This window comes from Mesoplodon mirus (genome assembly GCF_964341445.2).
Source record: "Mesoplodon mirus genome assembly, chromosome: 1".
NCBI lineage: Eukaryota > Metazoa > Chordata > Mammalia > Artiodactyla > Ziphiidae > Mesoplodon > Mesoplodon mirus.
In genome coordinates this window covers 60613851-60633423 of record NC_138976.1, presented here as the reverse complement: position 1 = coordinate 60633423, position 19573 = coordinate 60613851, and the positions used below count along the sequence as shown (strand labels likewise).

At 32.6% G+C, this 19573-nt stretch overlaps 1 protein-coding gene across 6 annotated transcripts in view; it reads left to right on the top strand.

The window, feature by feature from the left end:
- The window catches only part of CNTLN (centlein), a 357687-nt gene that overhangs the window by 191810 nt on the left and 146304 nt on the right, over positions 1 to 19573 (top strand). For 5 of the 6 annotated variants that reach the window (XM_082619946.1, XM_082619945.1, XM_082619948.1 and 2 more), the window contains exons 9-10: positions 10379 to 10555; positions 12367 to 12492. In XM_082619946.1, coding sequence (XP_082476072.1) covers positions 10379 to 10555; positions 12367 to 12492 — 303 coding nt within the window. The remainder of the gene's footprint in view (positions 1 to 10378; positions 10556 to 12366; positions 12493 to 19573) is intronic. The other variant, XM_082619947.1, reaches the window with a different exon arrangement.

Genomic DNA, 19573 nt, shown 5'->3' with positions numbered 1-19573 from the left:
TCTGTTATATAACTTTTTGTACTATCTTTATCTGGTTTTGGTAATAATAGAGCCCTCATACAATGCGTTATTGAGCTAAAGAAAGAATTAGAAAATTGGACTATTAAGATGACAAAATTACTCAGAATATAGTACAAAGATACAGCATGATGGGGAATATGAAAGAGGTGAGTGGACATGGAGGAGAGAGTGAGAGTCTAATTGTAAATGGTGAGATAGAGAATAGAGGAGTGGTAGTAGACTCTTCAGCTATATTTTGGGTTTTCTCAAATCTGCCTGGTCAATTTCACTTTAAGTCTGCAAGCTTCTTACTGCTTCACTTTTTGGTTTTTACTTTTTTCTTTTTTAAAATAATTCATAACTAGCATGAGAGTATGACAATTCCAAGAGAAACTCCCATTGACACAAGAGTTAGGGCTTTTATGGTGACTCACATAAATCAGGATAAAAGGCATAATGAGGTTAGTTTAGTGAATTCAAGGCAGATAGTGGTGGCAGGCAGTGTATTTGAGGATAGAGAGGGCTTTGCCTAAGGTTCCTTATTGACATCTGTAGATTGAGGTGAAGAGATCTATGGAAATTAGGTCTTAGCCCCAATGTGTGGCCTTTCCTTCAGCCCCAAATGATGGTGGAAGAAAACCTAAGAGAGGCATGGTCTTAGACCCTGCATGTGGCTCTGTGTTTGTATAAAGGGTATACAAAGTAAATGAAGAAAATATATTTTGTGTAATTGGAATCAGACAGTATATGAATTTGTATCCTGCTTGTACAATTACCGTTTCATTATAATATGATTAAATGTTTGAAAACATTTTTATGACTGCCTAATAGTCTAATTAGGAATGTACCATTTTTTTAACCTAAATATTTCCCTACTGTGGGGCATTTCACTTATTTCAATATATATTTTTTCTATTTCCTCTGATTTTATACTATGATGAATATTTTCATTTGTCTATCTTTATTCTCATCACTTGTTTCTGTAGAATGAATTCTTAAAAGTAAAATCTCTGTGTCAAAGATTATGAACCTCAGGCTTTTGAATATATACCATGCAGACTAAACTACATTCCAGAAAGATTATACCAAATTATCTTCTCACAGTGTATGAGAGTGCCCACTTTTTATAACCTTGCAAGCTTTATTGTCATCTAAAAATAGCCTTGTTAATTCATTCTTTTGTTTTTCATCTCTGGAAACTAGTGAGGTTTTTCACTTTCACTTTTCACTTGATTTTTTTTTTTGCAAATGTTCTATCAGTTTGCATTTTTTTAAAAAATGTATTTATGTACATGACCTCAAATATATACTAAAGGAAATAAACTCTACATATTTATCACACATATTTTCCCATTTTATTGTTTGTCTAGTTCATTAATGATTTCTAGACCTTCTAGACTCAGTTCTAAGATTATTATTGATAACTTTTAACTGAACCTTTTTTCTTAAGATTGAGATGTACACCTCTTTTGTGCATTAGCAGGTATTAAACTTCATTGTTTTCCTTGTCTGTCTCCCCTCTGAAGTGTGGGCTCCTTGAAAGCAAGAAAAGTTGGTGTCTTATGCTTTTATCCTCACTGTTCTTTGCCAGTGATTGATACTTTGATTTCGATAAATGCTTTTTAAATGAACATATGAAAAAGTGTATATCCTGGTTCCATACCCATTTAGCCTATCCCAAAGTGATCCAAGTATTCTTTGACACAGCAATTCCAATAAGTAGGAGGGGGAGCATTAAAGCATCAGTTTTGCAAAGGATTATCTTGTTATGATGTGGAATAGTTGTCATTTCTTTAACAGTGCTGAATTGATTATGTATAATTTTCCAACATAGCAAAGGAGAAAAAATACCAGTATTAGTTAACTCTGATTTCTTGCCAATCAGGGAGTGTAGTATTGATAGTGGCTACTAGGCATCAACTAAACTATTTTAATTTCTCAGTTGACAGAAAGGAGATCAGATTGTAGTAACTTAACTTAGACTCAGAATGCTATTAAGCCTTGTCATACTGTAGTTGGGAAATATTATGCCAGAGTTCATAATTGGTTCACTTTTGTTTGCTTTTTATGATTTTTATTCTCTTATCGTTTCAATTATACTTTTTTCTCATTTTCAACATGGAAGAATATCAGTCTTGTACTTTCTCTAGGTATCTTACTGCTACAGCACCAAAATTATTTTTTAATTATTTAGGACAAATGTCATATATAAGTAATTTTAAATTATACTTATCATCATCTTATTTCACACTTAACTAATTTTTAATTTGTATATGTAAACTCATTTTGAAAAGTTGATTTACTCTACAGCATTATTTTAAGTAAAAACTGCTTTGTAATTTATTGCTTGATTTAATTATACGCAACTAGTTTATATTTTTCATCTATTTTTATAGGTAGGCATGGCCACAGAAGTATATGGGGAATGATCTCCTGACAGTTTCGTATTTAATCAACCTTCGGGAGAAAACAGTAATAAAATTATATTATGACATCATTTTTAACCTTGATAAATGAATAATTATTTTATTTAAAAGAAAAATTTGAAGTCTTTGTCTTTTATAGGTTAACTATAAACTTTTTTCTTTCCTAAAGCTATTTGTGTATTATATCCACAACATTTAAACTCGTTATAATCATATAACTCCACTTCCCTGCTTGAAAAATAAACTATTTCTTCCAAAAAAAAAAGGCTTCCAATGGATATTCTGATATTTTAAGGCTGCCTTAAGTTCCAAGCAGTATGAAACAGCCCAAGATATTAAAATCTAGAAATGTATCACGTATAATACAAACCACAACTCAGCTTTAACTACTCTATAGTGGCACTTCTCTTGCCGCTATAATAAAACTTAAGAATGTTTTAGTGATTTTTTTCCCTACTATTATTCAAAATTACATTACCCTTACTGAAATTTGAATGGCTTTTAGTGGATTAATTAAACTGTAGCTGGTTTGCCATCTGGGTGCAGCTTGTTTAGCTGCCTTTCCATGGAAAGATTTCTCATGGAAGAAAGACTATTTTTTTTGTTAGAATACAGCTGCTAGGATTCACTTTCTAAAAAAGAAATAATTATTCTTTCTTACATGAGATTTGTGATGAAATTCAATTTGTAAAATAAAAAAACATATTTTTGCCTTTCTTTTTAAAGATTATTCATAGTACAACACAAGTTTTTAATATTTTTTATAAATTTGTAAAAAAATATATTTTGTGTCTTGATAACTTGTAATATTAAGTAGATCCTAGGTTTAGGCTAGATGTGAAAAAATGGAAAAGAGGGAATTAACTAAATCTGATTTTTATGGCTCAAGTGGTTTCATTAAATTAGAGTGCTCTGTGTTGTTCATTAATGAACTTGTGCCATATGCTTTAACTGTTCTGGTCAATAGCTGATAAAGAAAGGCTTTTGGGTTTGCTTTTTCTTTATTTTTTTATTTTTACTTTTTGTAAAGCTGGATAAAAATATCCATGTGATGGGCTTTTATCAAAGGAGTTACTTTGAATTCAGTAACTACTACTGAGGCAATATGGCTCGCAATTTGCGACACAAAGGTAGTCATACATTATTGGAATACAGCCTACTGCGCTTCACATTACACAGATGTGAAGGCCTGATTATAGCTGCTTCATAATTAACAGTGATCCGATTTGTTTTGTGGCATAAATGGTGCATGTGTAGAACATTAGCCATGGCACTCTCATTCAAATTCAACTCAAGGGCTCAGCGGCAGGCGGGTCACGAGCTTCAGGGAGTAGAAGCACAAGCTCCTCCATATGTTCTTGCTGCATCTTACTATGGCTATGAGTGCAAGATAAGTTCCCCAAAGAACCTAATCGTGTTCTGTAATTACAGCGCGGCTTTCTGCTGGCTAGAAATGAGGGAGAAGCTAAAACACTCCCTCATCAGATAATTTGTAAATTACTTTACATGGCGGATGCCTAACTCAGTTGGTTTTCAACTGCTGAAATTATAAATAATTGTAACAGATGTGGCAATATGGCTGGCCTCCAATAAATGAGGCCCTTGATAATTTGGCCAACCCTTTGACAGGCCAATTTAATAAAATGTGAACAAAATCTTCTTGCTAATAATTTATCATCCTTTTTCCCAGTAGAATAAATTTAATTACCCTAGCAGTTAACAAGGTCACACCCAGATGCCAAACTCGGCTACAGTTTTGATAATGCAATCAGGAATTGAGAGGTGATGACAGCGTTGTTGTTTTTTTCATTACCTGGCTTCACATAAACACAGGTGGCGTAGCTTTCTTGTCAGTTTTTAATAATTACAGGCTATTATGGAATGCGTAGTTAGCAGATTGAAAACCACACTTTAGTGAATTTGTTTGAGTATGATTGAGGTTTTAATGTATAGAGATGATAATGCATAACAAGCATAGTCCCTTGCTTATACCATTAGTGCACAAATTTTGATTTTTTTACTGGTGACATAAGTGTCAAATGTTTATAAAACTTAGAGTATGCATTATAATAGGTAATGGATTACACATTTCATTCCTTGAATCTAGAAATTCATTTTAGGATACCATTAACAGATATACTTTAAATATTCAGAAATCTGGCAGACTGTGAGGCTTTATAACATATTTTGGAAAAACCTGATTGTGTTTAATTTTGCTTTTTAAGGTAAAAAAACAAATCTATAGAAAAATCACTTAGTCTTTTTATCCTAATTTTTAAGTAAGGCCAGGATTAGTTTACTGTTGGTATTAGAATCTGTAGTCAGTGTGTATACTACACAGTTAATACTCTAAACAGTGTTCTGTGACATGTAAATATTTCTAATTATTGTCAGTGCAGCCTGATATTTACATGTCATAGAAGAAATAATTAGCTTTTGGTTTCTCAATTTCATAACAAAGATACTGTTGTCTACTGGTTGTGACTCTAAGCCAGTAAAGCATCCATTTGTAATCCATTCAGTGTAAAGCTTTATATGGTGTATGGAAATAAATTTATGACATTAAAATTTCCCCTTTTATTTTGCTGTGCCCTGATTTGGCTTTACCACACAAGTGTTAGATACTAAAGGAAAGTTTAATTTGACTATGTTATAGTACTGAATTTTTCAGTATTGTGTTATTAGGTTGGTGTTTATGAGAGGAAATGGTGACATTTTAAAGTTTACCTAAATGTGGTAAATAATTTCATTATATTTTGTGATCTCTAAATGTAATCTGAGTATATTTAGGTTAAAAGTGAATGGATGGAAGAAATGCAAATATTTATATATTTTTTAAAAGTGTGCTAGCTGACTTTGTTGATACATTTATTACTCAATTTCATAGTCTTTCTAAAAGGGAGGTGTAAGTTTAAGTTGGTACACTTAATTCCATTTGTGAACTTTTGTGACAAGACTATTTTGATTTATGATATCATGTTGATTTAATAGTTTTCTTTTTTCTTTATTATCTTAAGACTATATGATTATTATTGAAGTCATCTGTTCTCAGGTTATGGATGAGTCAGCTAACTGTTGTATAAATTGGCAATAGATATATTTCTGCATTTCTAAAATCAATTTTAAATGAAATGTAAGCTTTTGTAGAGATTCAGAATTTCATGAGAAGAAAATTATGTGTATATTGGTAAATATATATATATATATATATATATGCACTTTTTAAATATTCTGTCTTCTTCCAAGAGGATTTGAGTTGCTTTTCAGAGAACTGTCATTCAAGATGTCAGTTTCTCATATATATATATATATATTCATAGGGGTTGGATATTTTATATACACAAATATTACAGATTTTAAACACACATATATGTTTTAACCCATACTTATTTCCAGTGAGATATTACTTGGAGAGAAACTATTTCTTTTGCTGAGGTATCATGTCCTTTTTAAGTATTTTTGTTTTGCAATAGGCTATATTATGTGTTGACAGGTTTGGAATTTGTAAATTTCTTAAATAAGTGAGATAATGTATGTGAAATGCTTACCTAAAGCTAAGCACTCAACACTTTTCACTAAATGCTAATTATTATTTTAATGAAGTAGTAAATAAATTAGTATTTTAAATTAGAACTTATTAACAGGACAAAACAATTTAGCTTATAATTCTTTGTAATTGTGATAGTTGTGGAAAAAATTTCTATTTATTAAGCAGTATTCACTCAGTCTCCACTGTAGTAATGCCATACAATGTTGCTTGAATTTAAAGCAACATGACTAGATATTTAATTTATATAATGTTTTTAAAGTAATTGGCACAAGGCTTCACTTCCCCCCTCCTTCTACTCTAATAGCTTTTACAGGAGTTTTTGATCAAAATTGCCTCTGTGAATCAATGTGAAAAAGAAGTTATGTATTAATAATAGTTAATTTAAAGAGATTAGTTCCAATTGGAGGCATTTGGATGCACACTCCACTGAGCATTTCTTATCAGATTATCTATGGTCTAGCATCATACCATTATCTTCCAAGATTATAAACTAAAAAGTACACAAGGATTTTTGACATTAGAGGAAAAAGTTTATTTATAAAATACTAATAATTCTTAGCAAGAAAAGTTAAATTTTCAAAGATTCTAGGATTTTAAGGGCAATCGATGGAGTGAACTTCCACAGACAGGCGATTGATTATCTTGATCTTGCTAGGCCTGTAAAGCAGTGCTTAAAAAGGGTAAGAATAGGGCCTCCCTGGTGGCGCAGTGGTTGAGAGTCCGCCTGCCGATGCAGGGGATACGGGTTCGTGCCCCGGTCTGGGAGGATCCCATATGCCGCGGAGCGGCTGGGCCCGTGAGCCATGGCCGCTGGGCCTGCGCGTCCGGAGCCTGTGCTCCGCAACGGGAGAGGCCACAACAGTGAGAGGCCCGCATACCGCAAAAAAAAAAAAAAAAAAAAAAAAGGGTAAGAATAAGTAAGGATATATGATGATATATATTACACCTATAATAATTATATGTGTAATTATTATGTTTAAAAAGCTAGTTAAGTGAGTATAGTTTGAATGGGGGACAAAAGAGTAACTTGACAGTCAAGTAACCTGACAAACACTACTTTGGTAGTGTGATCAAGTTCAGTGTCAGCAGTCAAATCATGTTGATAGTGTGTGCCCTTGATATGATATGATGGCTTCTGTGATCTTCCTCCCCAAAATTCATAACCCCAGTCTAATCATGAGGAAAACATAGACAAATTCCAGTAGAGGGCCATCCTATCAAAACAGTATACCTAAATAGTACTCCGCAACACTGTCAATGTCATCAAAAATAAGAAAAATCTGAGAAACTGTCCCAGCCAAGAGTTGCTGACATGACAACTAAATGTAGTGTGGTATCATGGGTGGGATCTGGGAACAGAAAAGAACATTAAGTTAAAAACTATAGAAAGTTGAATAAACTAGGGACCTCAGTTAAAAATAGTGTATGAAAATTGGTTCATTAATTTTAACAAATGTACCATATTGATTTTAATTGTTAATAATAGGGGAAACTGGGTGATTGGGGATGGGAGGTGTAGGAGAAGTCTCTATAGTATCTGCTCAGTTTTTCTATAAATGTAAAGCTGTTATAAAAAATAAAGCTAGTAATAAAAAAAAAGTTAAAGGTCAGAATTAAAATGGTTTTCCTTTTCTCTTTAAAGTATGGGAACTATATCCCAAACTTATCATTAGTGAATTCTGAGAGGTGATATGATAGAGGCTTTCATTTATATTTCTCCTATCTGTACTGAAATTTTTATACTGAACTTTTTATCCCTTTTATTTGCAGAAAAAAAATTACATTTTAAAAACTATTTAGTGACATGTTCATTGTAAAAAAATTAAGGAAATTCAGATATGTATGAAGAAAATTCACATATAATACCTCCATTCAGAAATAATGCTGTAAATTCACGGTTTGGAGAAATTTATGTCTATACAGTATGCTGTATTCTTCTGTAACCTGTGCCTTCCTCACTTAACAGTTTATCATGGATATCTTTCTATATCAACCCTCAGCATGATTAGAACAAAGTCCAAGGCTTGGTACATTATTATGTTCTTTGATTCATATTTCAAAATTTCCCTAGGAAATTTGTAGCAGTTTATACTCCCACCACCATGTTCTCAAGATACAAGAGTCATAAACTGTGTCTGGCCAATATTTTAAAATTAGCTTTCTCTTAGAAATTTGAATTCCTCCATTCTTTTGAAAAATCAGTAGATCTGGCAGTAGTGGGCCACATTCCTCTGTGAAAACAACTGGCTGGAGCTGAATAGCTACTACCACAAATACCCTCCTTATTCCCTCAAAATGAGGGTGACTGCGATTTGATGTTTCATTTTACTTATACTTTTTAAAGTGGTTATATTAAGAGAAATGTGAAATACTTCATGTGCATGTATCTCTAGCAAAAGTGATAAAAGACGAGAGAGAGAGAGAAAGAAAGAAGACTCCATTTTTGAAAAACTGGGAGCATTCATAAGTTTCCTTGTGGAAGTAAAGTATATATGTATATGTTCAGTATGTATACAAAGTGTCTCTGTCGAAAGAATTTTAAAGCTATAATTTAAACATAACTCATTTTACTTATTTATTTACATTATGGCTCCTATGTGAGCTGGAGTTAATCACTACTTTAATAGTATTTTAATTTTGAAGTTCTGTTATTGTTTACTGATGAATTTTAAAGGAATTCTGCCTAAATAAGAAATCTTTTATTAATATAGTAGTAATGTTCACTGTTGGAGGCTTTTTAATATCTTCATAAATATTTTAATGATTTAGAATTGCAGCTTCTTGACCAAATATTCATGTTTTTATATTCTTATCTGTTGCATTATAACCCAATGATAACTTGGAAAACTCATTTACTAAAGAGCAGAGGATTGCTTATTGGATATACCAATAAGCTAAAATTATATTTTTCCGGTTTTTTTCTAAATTTTTGTTTGATTTTGAACAATTTATTTAAAATTTCTTTGGTAAATGATGTGATATTAATATAGTCTTTGTAATTTTATTTAACAAAACCAGAACAAGAATAGGTAGCCTTTGTAAATTGTTCAGATTGGCAGCCCAAAGGAAAAATTTATAAGCATCATAAATCTGTTTACAAAAGAGGAGGAAAGAATAAATAAAAGCCATACAGTGGTTAAAGGAGGAGAAAAGAATATGTCAAACTTCTTTAGAATTTGGAAGAAAAGTGCTTAAGGTATTTTAATTTGATGTTCAATGCAAGCTAATAGAGTCAGTATTTAATATTGTAAGTGTGGTAACAGTACAATATAAACAACATTCTGAGGAAAATATTTAGTGTTGTGATAGAATAAAGATTGGGAAACAAATCAGGTGACTTATATATGAGGAAAGTGTAATAGAATGATGATAGTATACTGTAATAGTATGATGATAGTATAATGAGATGATCCTTCTCTTTATAAAAATTACAGGTTACTATTAGTAAAAATTTGCCTATCCCCTAAAAAAAGAAAAAAGTAGTCAAAACCAGGAAAAGGTAATATTTCTCATTGTTAGTTCAGAAAAGTTAAACATACATATTTTGCTTATAATCCTTAGGAATATCATTTAGGAAGGATGGGACTCTCCACATTTTAAATGAAACTATTTTCAGGGCTACTGGATCCATGTTGATAATATTAGAATCATAAATCTGACTTTTCTTTCCTGGAAATCAACAAAAACTTGGTTTCACTATGATCTAGTGTTTTTGTTTTTTGTAAATGGAGTGGTTAATTTGAAATAGTGTATATGCATGGATTTTAATGGTCTCAAGTATATTCAGTTAAGATGGTGGTACAATTTTGTTGAATGCTAGTTTTCATTAATAGGTTTCTTACAAACTTAATTTTCCTGTGATTTCTGTTGTTAAAATGTGGTGCTTACCATTAACAGTTTATCTGGCATGGGAATAAATTTCAAAGGAGAATACTGTGAATTCTGCTGACTTTAAAAAGTATCAGAGTTCTTTGAGTTATTACTAAATTATAATACATTAAAAGCTAATTAGACCTATAGTGCTGTTGGTTTCCTTTTCTCAGGTTTATATTCAGCAGTATTGCATTGAGCATTTACTGAGGAAATACCTATGTGTATAATCATTAATTTGAAATAATTTTGTAGATGAGTTGTGTATATCATGCACAACTTGAAATTTTTTCTCCTGAAAATCTGTATGACAGTATTACTTATGAAAATATTTACACAGACTCTTGGTTATTTTATTGAAAATGCCGTTCTATAAGGATGATAGAAGCTTAGCTAATGCAGGTTTACAGTTTATTTTTGAAATGAAATGTCCTTTCTTGGAATACTTATGATTTATATAATGTAGTAACATATATAAATATTTGCATGAATGTGTAAATAATGTAAGATACAAACATACTTTTTAAAATAGGTTTCTCAACAGCCATCTTTATCGAGCTTAGAAACCTTAATGGTCTCACAGAAGTCTGAAATTGAGTATTTACAGGAGAAACTGAAAATAGCAAATGAAAAACTATCAGAGAACAGATCTACCAACAAGGGTTCCTCAGAGAAGATCATCTTGACAAGTACTGAAAGGAAACATAAGGTAGGGACATTTGTCATTTTGTGAATTTGTCAGGATGAGGCTGGCAAGGCAAGTGATGAAGTTAAAAAACAAACAGCAGCATTTACTTCTCTGCTTATATTTCTGGAAGCTTCTAAAAAATATTCTGTGTCAAATGTTTTATAAAATCATGGTTGGGAGTAGCAAGTTTTCCCTATTTGAACTGAATAATCTGTTCCTTATTTAATTAATTAAATATATTAATAATGATATACCTCTTTCGCAGTAAATTAACATTCTTATATTAAAAAGTTTTGATAAGTATCCCTCATCTATCTAATCTATAGATAAATTAAGTAGAAATTTTAATGTGGTATTAGTCCTTAATTCAATTTTCTAATTTTAATTAGAAGAAAAATATATCTTAATGTTCCTGTTTCATTCAGATGTGATATTTAAAATACTTCCCATGTGGAATATAAACTATAAAACGGAATTTAACATTAATATGTGCAGTTACATATTTTCAGATTTAAAGGTGTAACAGTGGAGAATAATAAGCAATTTTTTGTGGCATGATTCTTATTTATTAATGTCTCAGCTTTTCCTTTTTGTAGTATTTATTGCATATTTTTATTATGTTGCAAAAGATTCTATGAACATTAATATAAACATATCAGAATATCACATTGTAAATATATTATTTCTATATAAATTTAATTAAGCTTTTCCTAAAAGTAAGGAGTTTGAGAGGTATATTTCTCACACTTGTTACTTCAGCAGTAGAAAATATTTTTAAAAGTAGAAAATCATGTTTTCAAGATAATTGTTTCTCATTCTTTTCATTTTTTCCTATGAGTAGGACAAATGTCTTAATAAAGGAAGTATTTAAAATGAGACCTATGTTTCTGTGGCATTCTTATTTATTCCCCCTAATATTATTAGTAATTTTCAGAAGAACTAGCTTTATTTATGTATGTATGTATGTATTTAAACATAACTGCGTTATATGTTTCTTGCCATTTTGGAGTAGTTTCACAGCATTGAGCTTTATTTAAATGAAAGAAAATACTCCTAAAATTGAGAGACCTTATAGGGCCTAATTTGGTTGTGTGCTGTATTGTTGAGCTTTAAAAATGTACTGCTTTGATGTTTCATTGCTTTTAACAAAAGTCAAGAAAATGAGAGTGATATTTTGAAAGAATTTTCTTTCTTTTTCATAAGGACATGCAGTAAGTATGAACAATATGTTGCCCAGCTTAATAGTTGCTTTCACATATTCCTTCTCCAGATTGGTATATGAAGCTGTACATAATATAAACACACATTCTTGTCTCTAGTTAGCCACATTATAGTTAATGACCATATGGTCATTATGGTATAAGATCTACTGTCTGTTGTATTTATATTCCTCAAGCATATTGTTCCTTCAACTTCACAGTGTGTTAAACTATTTCAAAGGGAAAAAAATCCTTTCCCTCTTGTTTCTGGTTGTCCTATCAAGTGTAACCTTGGACCCTTATAGAGCAATTAGACCAGCCTCTATCCCCTCCTTTGTAATGAGGTTTCTTGCATTTCTGAGTCTATAACCCTTTAGTCTTCCCTAATGGGACATCATTATTCTGAAAGAAACAATGTAAATGTAAATGAATATTCTCATTAATGAGTCACAGAGAAACCTTTAGCGGTAGCACTGTGGTAATTCTGCTTGTTATTTCTCTGGTATTCCATGCAAGATTTTTTTTTTTTATAATTCATTATTAGTATTCAAAATTACTTGTTCTTTAATATTGCATGTCTTTCATAATCCAGTGTTCCAACTAGTTCAACCATGTCCTTGTTTTATTCTCAAGGAACCACCTGTGAAACGCTCAAGGTCTTTGTCCCCAAAGAGCTCTTTCTTAGACTCAGAGGAACTAAAGGAGCTGAGAAATGCTGAAAGAAAGATTGAAAACTTAGAGAAGGCACTACAGCTAAAGGTGAACATTAAATCCTTTCTTTAGTAATAACCTTGCATAGGTAAGGATATGCCAAAGTAAACATTCATTTCACAAATTACTGCTTATCATTTATCTTTCCTGAATTTAATTACTTTTTTTAAAATGTGTAAATTGGTTAGTCTAGTTCTTAAGATTTCTGAGGATCGTAAAGTAATAAAAAATTTCGCTACTTTAAAAACTAAATATTTATTCACTACTTTAAAATTATTAGGGAATATTTTGACTCTGTATTGGGAATAAATTTCTTATAGTTCCTCAGAGGCCAAAAAATACAACTACAGCAAATGGAAAGAGGAATTTCCTGTGGTTCTTTATATATGATAAACATACACAAAGAAACGTGAGTTAACAACTATGCTAACCTAGTTCAGGCCACTTAAAATTGTCCTTTGCAGAAAAATTATATAGTCAAAGTGGCAAATAAATATGTATTATTTTTTCCATTTCAACTGAATTTGTCTCAGAATGCATGACATTTGAATCTGTGTTCTTCCAATCTTTAAGAAGCATATGCATTTATTGTTCTATCTTTAAGAGTTTATACTTTCCAACTCATACTTTGTGAATTATCTTTCTCAGAAGAAGTTGGTTATGTGTATTGAACCAATTTTATGTGACTATATTGAGGGCTTTAATTTTTTCTGTGAATTTAATATGGCTAAACTTGTCATTCTTCATTCACAACTACCGGAAGGCCAACACTGTTTGAGATTTAGCCATTTAACTGAATCTCAAATAGTTTTATAATATTCTGTGACAAGCCCAATTTATAGATGATTAGAATCCAAATATTTAAAACTTAGATTCTTTGTCATATAGATTATTCTTAGGAGGAAAATGTTTTGTACTCTAGAGCAAAATATAGTTTAGAGATGTAGTTAACCGTAAGCTACAATTAGAAGTTTTTTTCTGCCTTTTCACTAAACATTGTTTTAATTTATATTTATTCAGATTTAAACTATTAGTTCTAAACAAAGGAAAATTATCATCTGTTGTTTCTCCCCAAAATAAAATGATCAGATGACCTCAGCTTGCTAAGATTTAGCCTACTTGAAATTTATACACCTGTAGTTATTTGCTCATTCATTTGTTTACTCATTTGTAACTTATTGGCTCATGCAATTAACCAAGCGTTGTGCTAGTCACTTGTATAACAGGAGAAAAAAAATGATGCTGAGTGAGTAGTTAGAATCTAGTGTATTGGTGTGAACGTGGAGGTACAAACAGGATATTATGAGCATGTTTAGGACACCATCATCCTTCTTTTGCATAATTCTTGAAATTTACATACCAAGGCTTCTACTTCTGTCCTCTATTAATCTGGGTTCTCTGGAGAAATAGAAACAATAAGATACAATCCTTTAGTCTTCCCTAATGAGATATCATTATTCTGAAATACATATATGTGTGTGTGTGTGTGTATATATAGCGAGAGAGAGAGAGAGAGAGAGAGAGAGAGAGAGAGATTGATTTACTCTAAGGAGAATTGGCTTATATGATCACATGATTATGGAGTCTGAGATGTCCAAGATCTGTAGTTGTCAAAATTGGAGATCCAGGAGAGCTAATGGTATAGTTCCGGCCTGGGTCCAAAGGCCTGAGAACCAGGAGAGCTAATGATGTAAGTTCCAGTCCCAGTCTGAGTCTGAAAGCAGGAGACCAGTGTCCCAGCTCAAAGACAGATTGGGGAGGGCAGTCTTCTTTATTTAGTGTATTGATTCAAATGTTAATTTCATACAGAAACACCCTCACAGATACACACAGCAACAGCGATTAACCAAATACCTGGGCAGTCAAGTTAACATAAAAAATTAACCATCATATATCCCACTCCACTCATTTGCCCCCAAAAGTCTGAGTCTTTTTTAGTTCCTTGTTTTTGGCAGGAAGGAGTAGAGCAATTCAGACATTTTTAGATCTATTCTCTTCCACTTCTTAAATTTCTTGTTTCAGAGAGTCTCAGAAACATTATACTAATTTATTTCCTCATTCCTTTTTTCTAACAACGGCTCTCTTGGATGAGGCCTCAAGTTTATTTTTAGAGTAAAATTATTTTTCACACGATTTCTTTTTCATTTATATTTTTTCTGTATTCTTTCAAGTTAATTGATGATAATTTTGAATTTCAAATGATTGTTTTCTTTCACAGATTTGCAAGATAAGGGAAAAAATGAGAGCAAATTTTTTTCTTTGCATTTTATCATTTGGTAGGAAAGGATTTCTTATTTTAAAGGAGCAAAATAGCTGAATGAAAAAGGCACTGTAATCAATAGCATTTGACAAAAGGAATGGGTAAAAAAAACATGTATATTAAAGCAACTCCAAGGAGTGTAGTTGGGCCCAGGGCATTTTTTAATTTACAACCTGACTTTAGTAAATGTAACTCATATTTAGTGAAGACAGAAGACCTGTTTCTATCTTCTCAATTATTAAGCTATAGTATTAATGCTATTGCTATTACTCAAGCACGTGACTATAACGTAAGATAGGAATTAGTGGTGTGTTTGTGTCAGTTTCCTAGGGCTGCTGTGACAAACTACCATAAACTGACTAGCTTTAAAAGAACAGAAATGTATTGTCTCAAAGTTCTGGATGCTAGAAAAGTCCAGAATCAAGGTGTCAACAGGGTTAGTTCCTTCTGAAGTCTGTGTGGGAAAATCTGCTCCATTCCTCTCTCCTAGCTACTGGTAGTCTCAGGTGTTCCCTGGCTTATAGATGGCCTCCTTGTGTCTTCGCATCACCTTCCCTCTATTTAAACCTCTCTCTGTGTCTAAATTTCTCCTTTTTATGAAGACCAATCATATTGGATTAGGACCCACCCTATCTCATTTTAACTTGTTTATCTCTATAAAGATCCCGTCTCCAAACAAAGTCACATTCTGAGATAATGGGGTTAGCACTCCAACATATCTTTTAGGGAGAGATTCATTTCAACACATAACAGTGTCTTATGGTTTTTAAAATACATTGGGATCATGGAGCTCCTTTTGAAGACCATTCCCCACTAATACACGTTGAATTTTTGTCATGGTCTTTCCCATGTTGGTATTCTTTTGAATACTGCTCTGCAAGAAGCTAATGGGAACATGGCAGACAAAATGTTCCTTGCTTAAATATGTGAGCAATGGATTAATGTTTTTCTATTTTTGTGATCCTTTAACATACCAATGTGCATTGTGAATCTATAGGAAGGTAGAGATACATTATTTATCAGATTTACTTGATTATACCTATTAATATTTCCCAAAAGACTGTTGCTCCATGGAAGATACTGTTGGAAACACTAAAGACAAAAGACATGATCATGGCATGGTAGGTAGCTTTAGGGTCCCAAGTTGATCACCAAGGTGGATTGAAGGGAGGGAGGGAGGAACAAAGAAATTTCAGGAGCCTGTGGTACATATGTATATAAATTTTGATACATTGACATGCTCTTCATGCATATTATTCTAATACTATATATTATAATAATATATAATTGTATAAACATTAACATATTGTCTTACTAAGCTCTCTTCTGTGGCTAGTTGTACCTGTTTTCAAGATGGGCAACCAATGTTGTAATTGTAGAGTCAATAGTAACAGAAGAGATGAAAGTTCTTATTATAAAAATCCCACCCAATTCCAAATCCTGAATTCATGGGTGTAGTGAATTATAAAATTTAATTTGGAAACCAGTGCATCAGAGCTTTATGAAATTCTTATTATCCTTGAGATTACTAGTGCCATGAATCTCTGCTTTACTGACTTTCATGCATTTGGCAACTTAATTCTTTTAGTACTTTTCTATGCCATTTAATAACATTAATATGTCCTTTGAATATAGTTTATATGTCTTTTATTTTTTAATGCTCTAATATTCATGAAGTTTATACATTCTGCTGAAATTAAACATCCATGGAATCCTTGGTATTCTATAAATGTTTTTTTTCTTAACTTAAGAAACCTTGCTATCATACTCTGAAGATTGAGCCACTGTTTTATTAATAGTGTTCATGTTCTTAGTTTGCTTTATGCCTGTCAAGAAGCCTTTGAGCAAACTAGATGATTTGATAAAGAATCATTTCTATTCTTATCAACTCAGAAGTATAATTACAAACATCATTGAGAAAAGTCAGTTGATACAACTTTACTATTTTCTAATATTTTAGTCATTGAGACTTGTTTGTACAAGTTAGAGCCTCTAGTTTAGCTAGTTTAATTGCAAAATACATAGAAGTTACTCTGTAAATATTTTATTGAATGATCTAATAAATGGACCTAATTCCGTGACTGCCCATGGGATATTTTTGGCTTGCTGACTCTAGAACTCAGGCTCAGTAGTTGTGGCGCATGGGCTTAGTTGCTCCGCGGTATGTGGGATCTTCCCGGACCAGGGATCAAACCCATGTCTCCTGCATTGGCAGGCAGATTTTTAACCACTGTGCCACCAGGAAAGTCCGTAAATAGCTTCATTTTGAAGATGGAGAGATTGAGACGTTGAATTTAAGCAGCTACGTCAAGGTAAAATTTAGTAAGTTTGAGCAGCAGGAGTTGAACTCTTATCAGCACTTAACACCCTGCATATAATAGGTTCTTAATATATGGTTCTCCAATTGAAACAAACAAAATTGAATTCTGTATCCTGAATTTTTAACCATAGTATTAAACCATGCTACTTTTTAGCAAGTAATTATGCAGTGGCTGTGATTTATATCTTATAAAACTCTTTAGAATAACATTTATTCTAGTTTCCCCATCAGTAATGCCGTTTTCATGCTTTTTCATCAAGCACTTCCATTTCCATATGGCATACATACCACTCGGTACACACAGGGCTCAAATACGTCCTAATAACTACTTAAGAGAATTATTGAAGTTATCCTACTAGATATATATTCAAAGTATAATGACAAGATATAAATACTGTTGAGACAGGTAAAATTGCAGTAAAATAATGCAGACTCTACAGATTCAGTGCAGTCCCTATCAAACTACCACTGGCATTTTTTGCAGAACTGGAGCAAAAAATTTCAAAATTTGTATGGAAAAGCAGGAGACCCCGAATAGCCAAAGCAATCTTGGGGACGAGGAACGGAGCTGGAGGAATTGGGCTCCCTGACTTCAGACTATACTGCAGGTCTACAGTGATCAAGACAGTGTGGTGCTGGCACAAAGACAGAAAGATAGATCAATGGAGCAGGATGGAGGGGCCAGGGATGGACCCACGCACATATGGTCACCTTGTCTTTGATGAGGGAGGCAGGAGTGTGCAGTGGAGAAAGGACAGCCTCTTCAATAAGTGGTGCTGGGAAAACTGGACAGGGACATGTAAAAGTATGAGATTAGATCACTCCCTAACACCATACACAAAAATAAGCACAAAATGGATTAAAGACCGAAATGTAAGGCCAGACACTATCAAACGCTTAGAGGAAAACATAGGCAGAACACTCTATGACATAAATCACAGCAAGATCCTTTCTGACCCACCTCCTAGAGAAATGGAAATAAAAACGAAAATAAACAAATGGGACCTAAAGAAACTTCAAAGCTTTTGCACAGCAAAGGAAACCATAAAGAAGACCAAAAGACAACCCTCAGAATGGGAGAAAATATTTGCAAATGAAGCAACTGACAAAGGATTCATCTCCAAAATTTACAAGCAGCTCATGCAGCTCAATAGCAAAAAAACAAACAACCCAATCCAAAAATGGGCAGAAGGCCTAAATAGACATTTCTCCAAAGAAGATATACAGACTGTTAACAAACACATGAAAGAATGCTCAACATCATTAATCATTAGAGAAATGCAAATCAAAACTACAATGAGATATCATCTCACACCAGTCAGAATGGCCATCATCAAAAAATCTAGAAACAATAAATGCTGGAGAGGGTGTGGAGAAAAGGGAACACTCTTGCACTGCTGGTGGGAATGTGAATTGGTACAGCCACTATGGAGAACAGTGTGGAGGTTCCTTAAAAAACTAAAAATAGAACTACCATATGACCCAGCAATCCCACTACTGGGCATATACCTTGAGAAAACCATAATTCAAAAAGAGTCGTGTACCAAAATGTTCATTGCAGCTCTATTTACAATAGCCCGAAGATGGAAACAACCTAAGTGTCCATCATCAGATGAATGGATAAAGAAGATGTGGCACATATATACAATGGAATATTACTCAGCCATAAAAAGAAGCGAAATTAAGCTATTTGTAATGAGGTGGATAGACCGAGAGTCTGTCATACAGAGTGAAGTAAGTCAGAAAGAGAAAGACAAATACCGTATACTAACACATATATATGGAATTTAAGAAAAAAAAATGTCATGAAGAACCTAGGGGTAAAACAGGAATAAAGACACAGACCTACTTGGGAATGGACTTGAGGAAATGGGGAGGGGAAGGGTAAGGTGTGACAAAGCGAGAGAGAGGCATGGACATATATACACTACCAAACGTAAGGTAGATAGCTAGTGGGAAGCAGCCGCATAGCACAGGGATATCAGCTTGGTGCTTTTTGACCGCCTGGAGGGGTGGGACAGGGAGGGTGGGAGGGAGGGAGACGCAAGAGGGAAGGGATATGGGAACAGATATATTTGTATAACTGATTCACTTTGTTATAAAGCAGAAACTAATACACCATTGTGAAGCAATTATACTCCAATAAAGTTGTAAAAAAAAAATCAACTGACCATAAAAAATATATATATATAGATTTCTGTGTTCTTTTCCATATTCTATGGTAAAAGAAATTGAATTAATTTAAATAGTGTTCTTAAGATTATGGTCTTACTATGATTAGTGTCCTTACACTAATTATATGTGCACTTATAACTAACAAAATAGTGACGTGTTATGTGTGGACAAATCCTGAAAAAGAAAAAAAATTGAATATGTAAGATTGGTTCATAAATACATGTATATATACTAATTATCAAAAGGGAAAGGAATGAAACTAATTTGATGCCAAAATTTTGAGATTACTTAAGTGATTTTTAAAAATGCCATGAGTGCCTCAAATTTATCAAGCAAACCTGTTCTGTGACTTTAGGAATTCTTCTTTTTCTTCT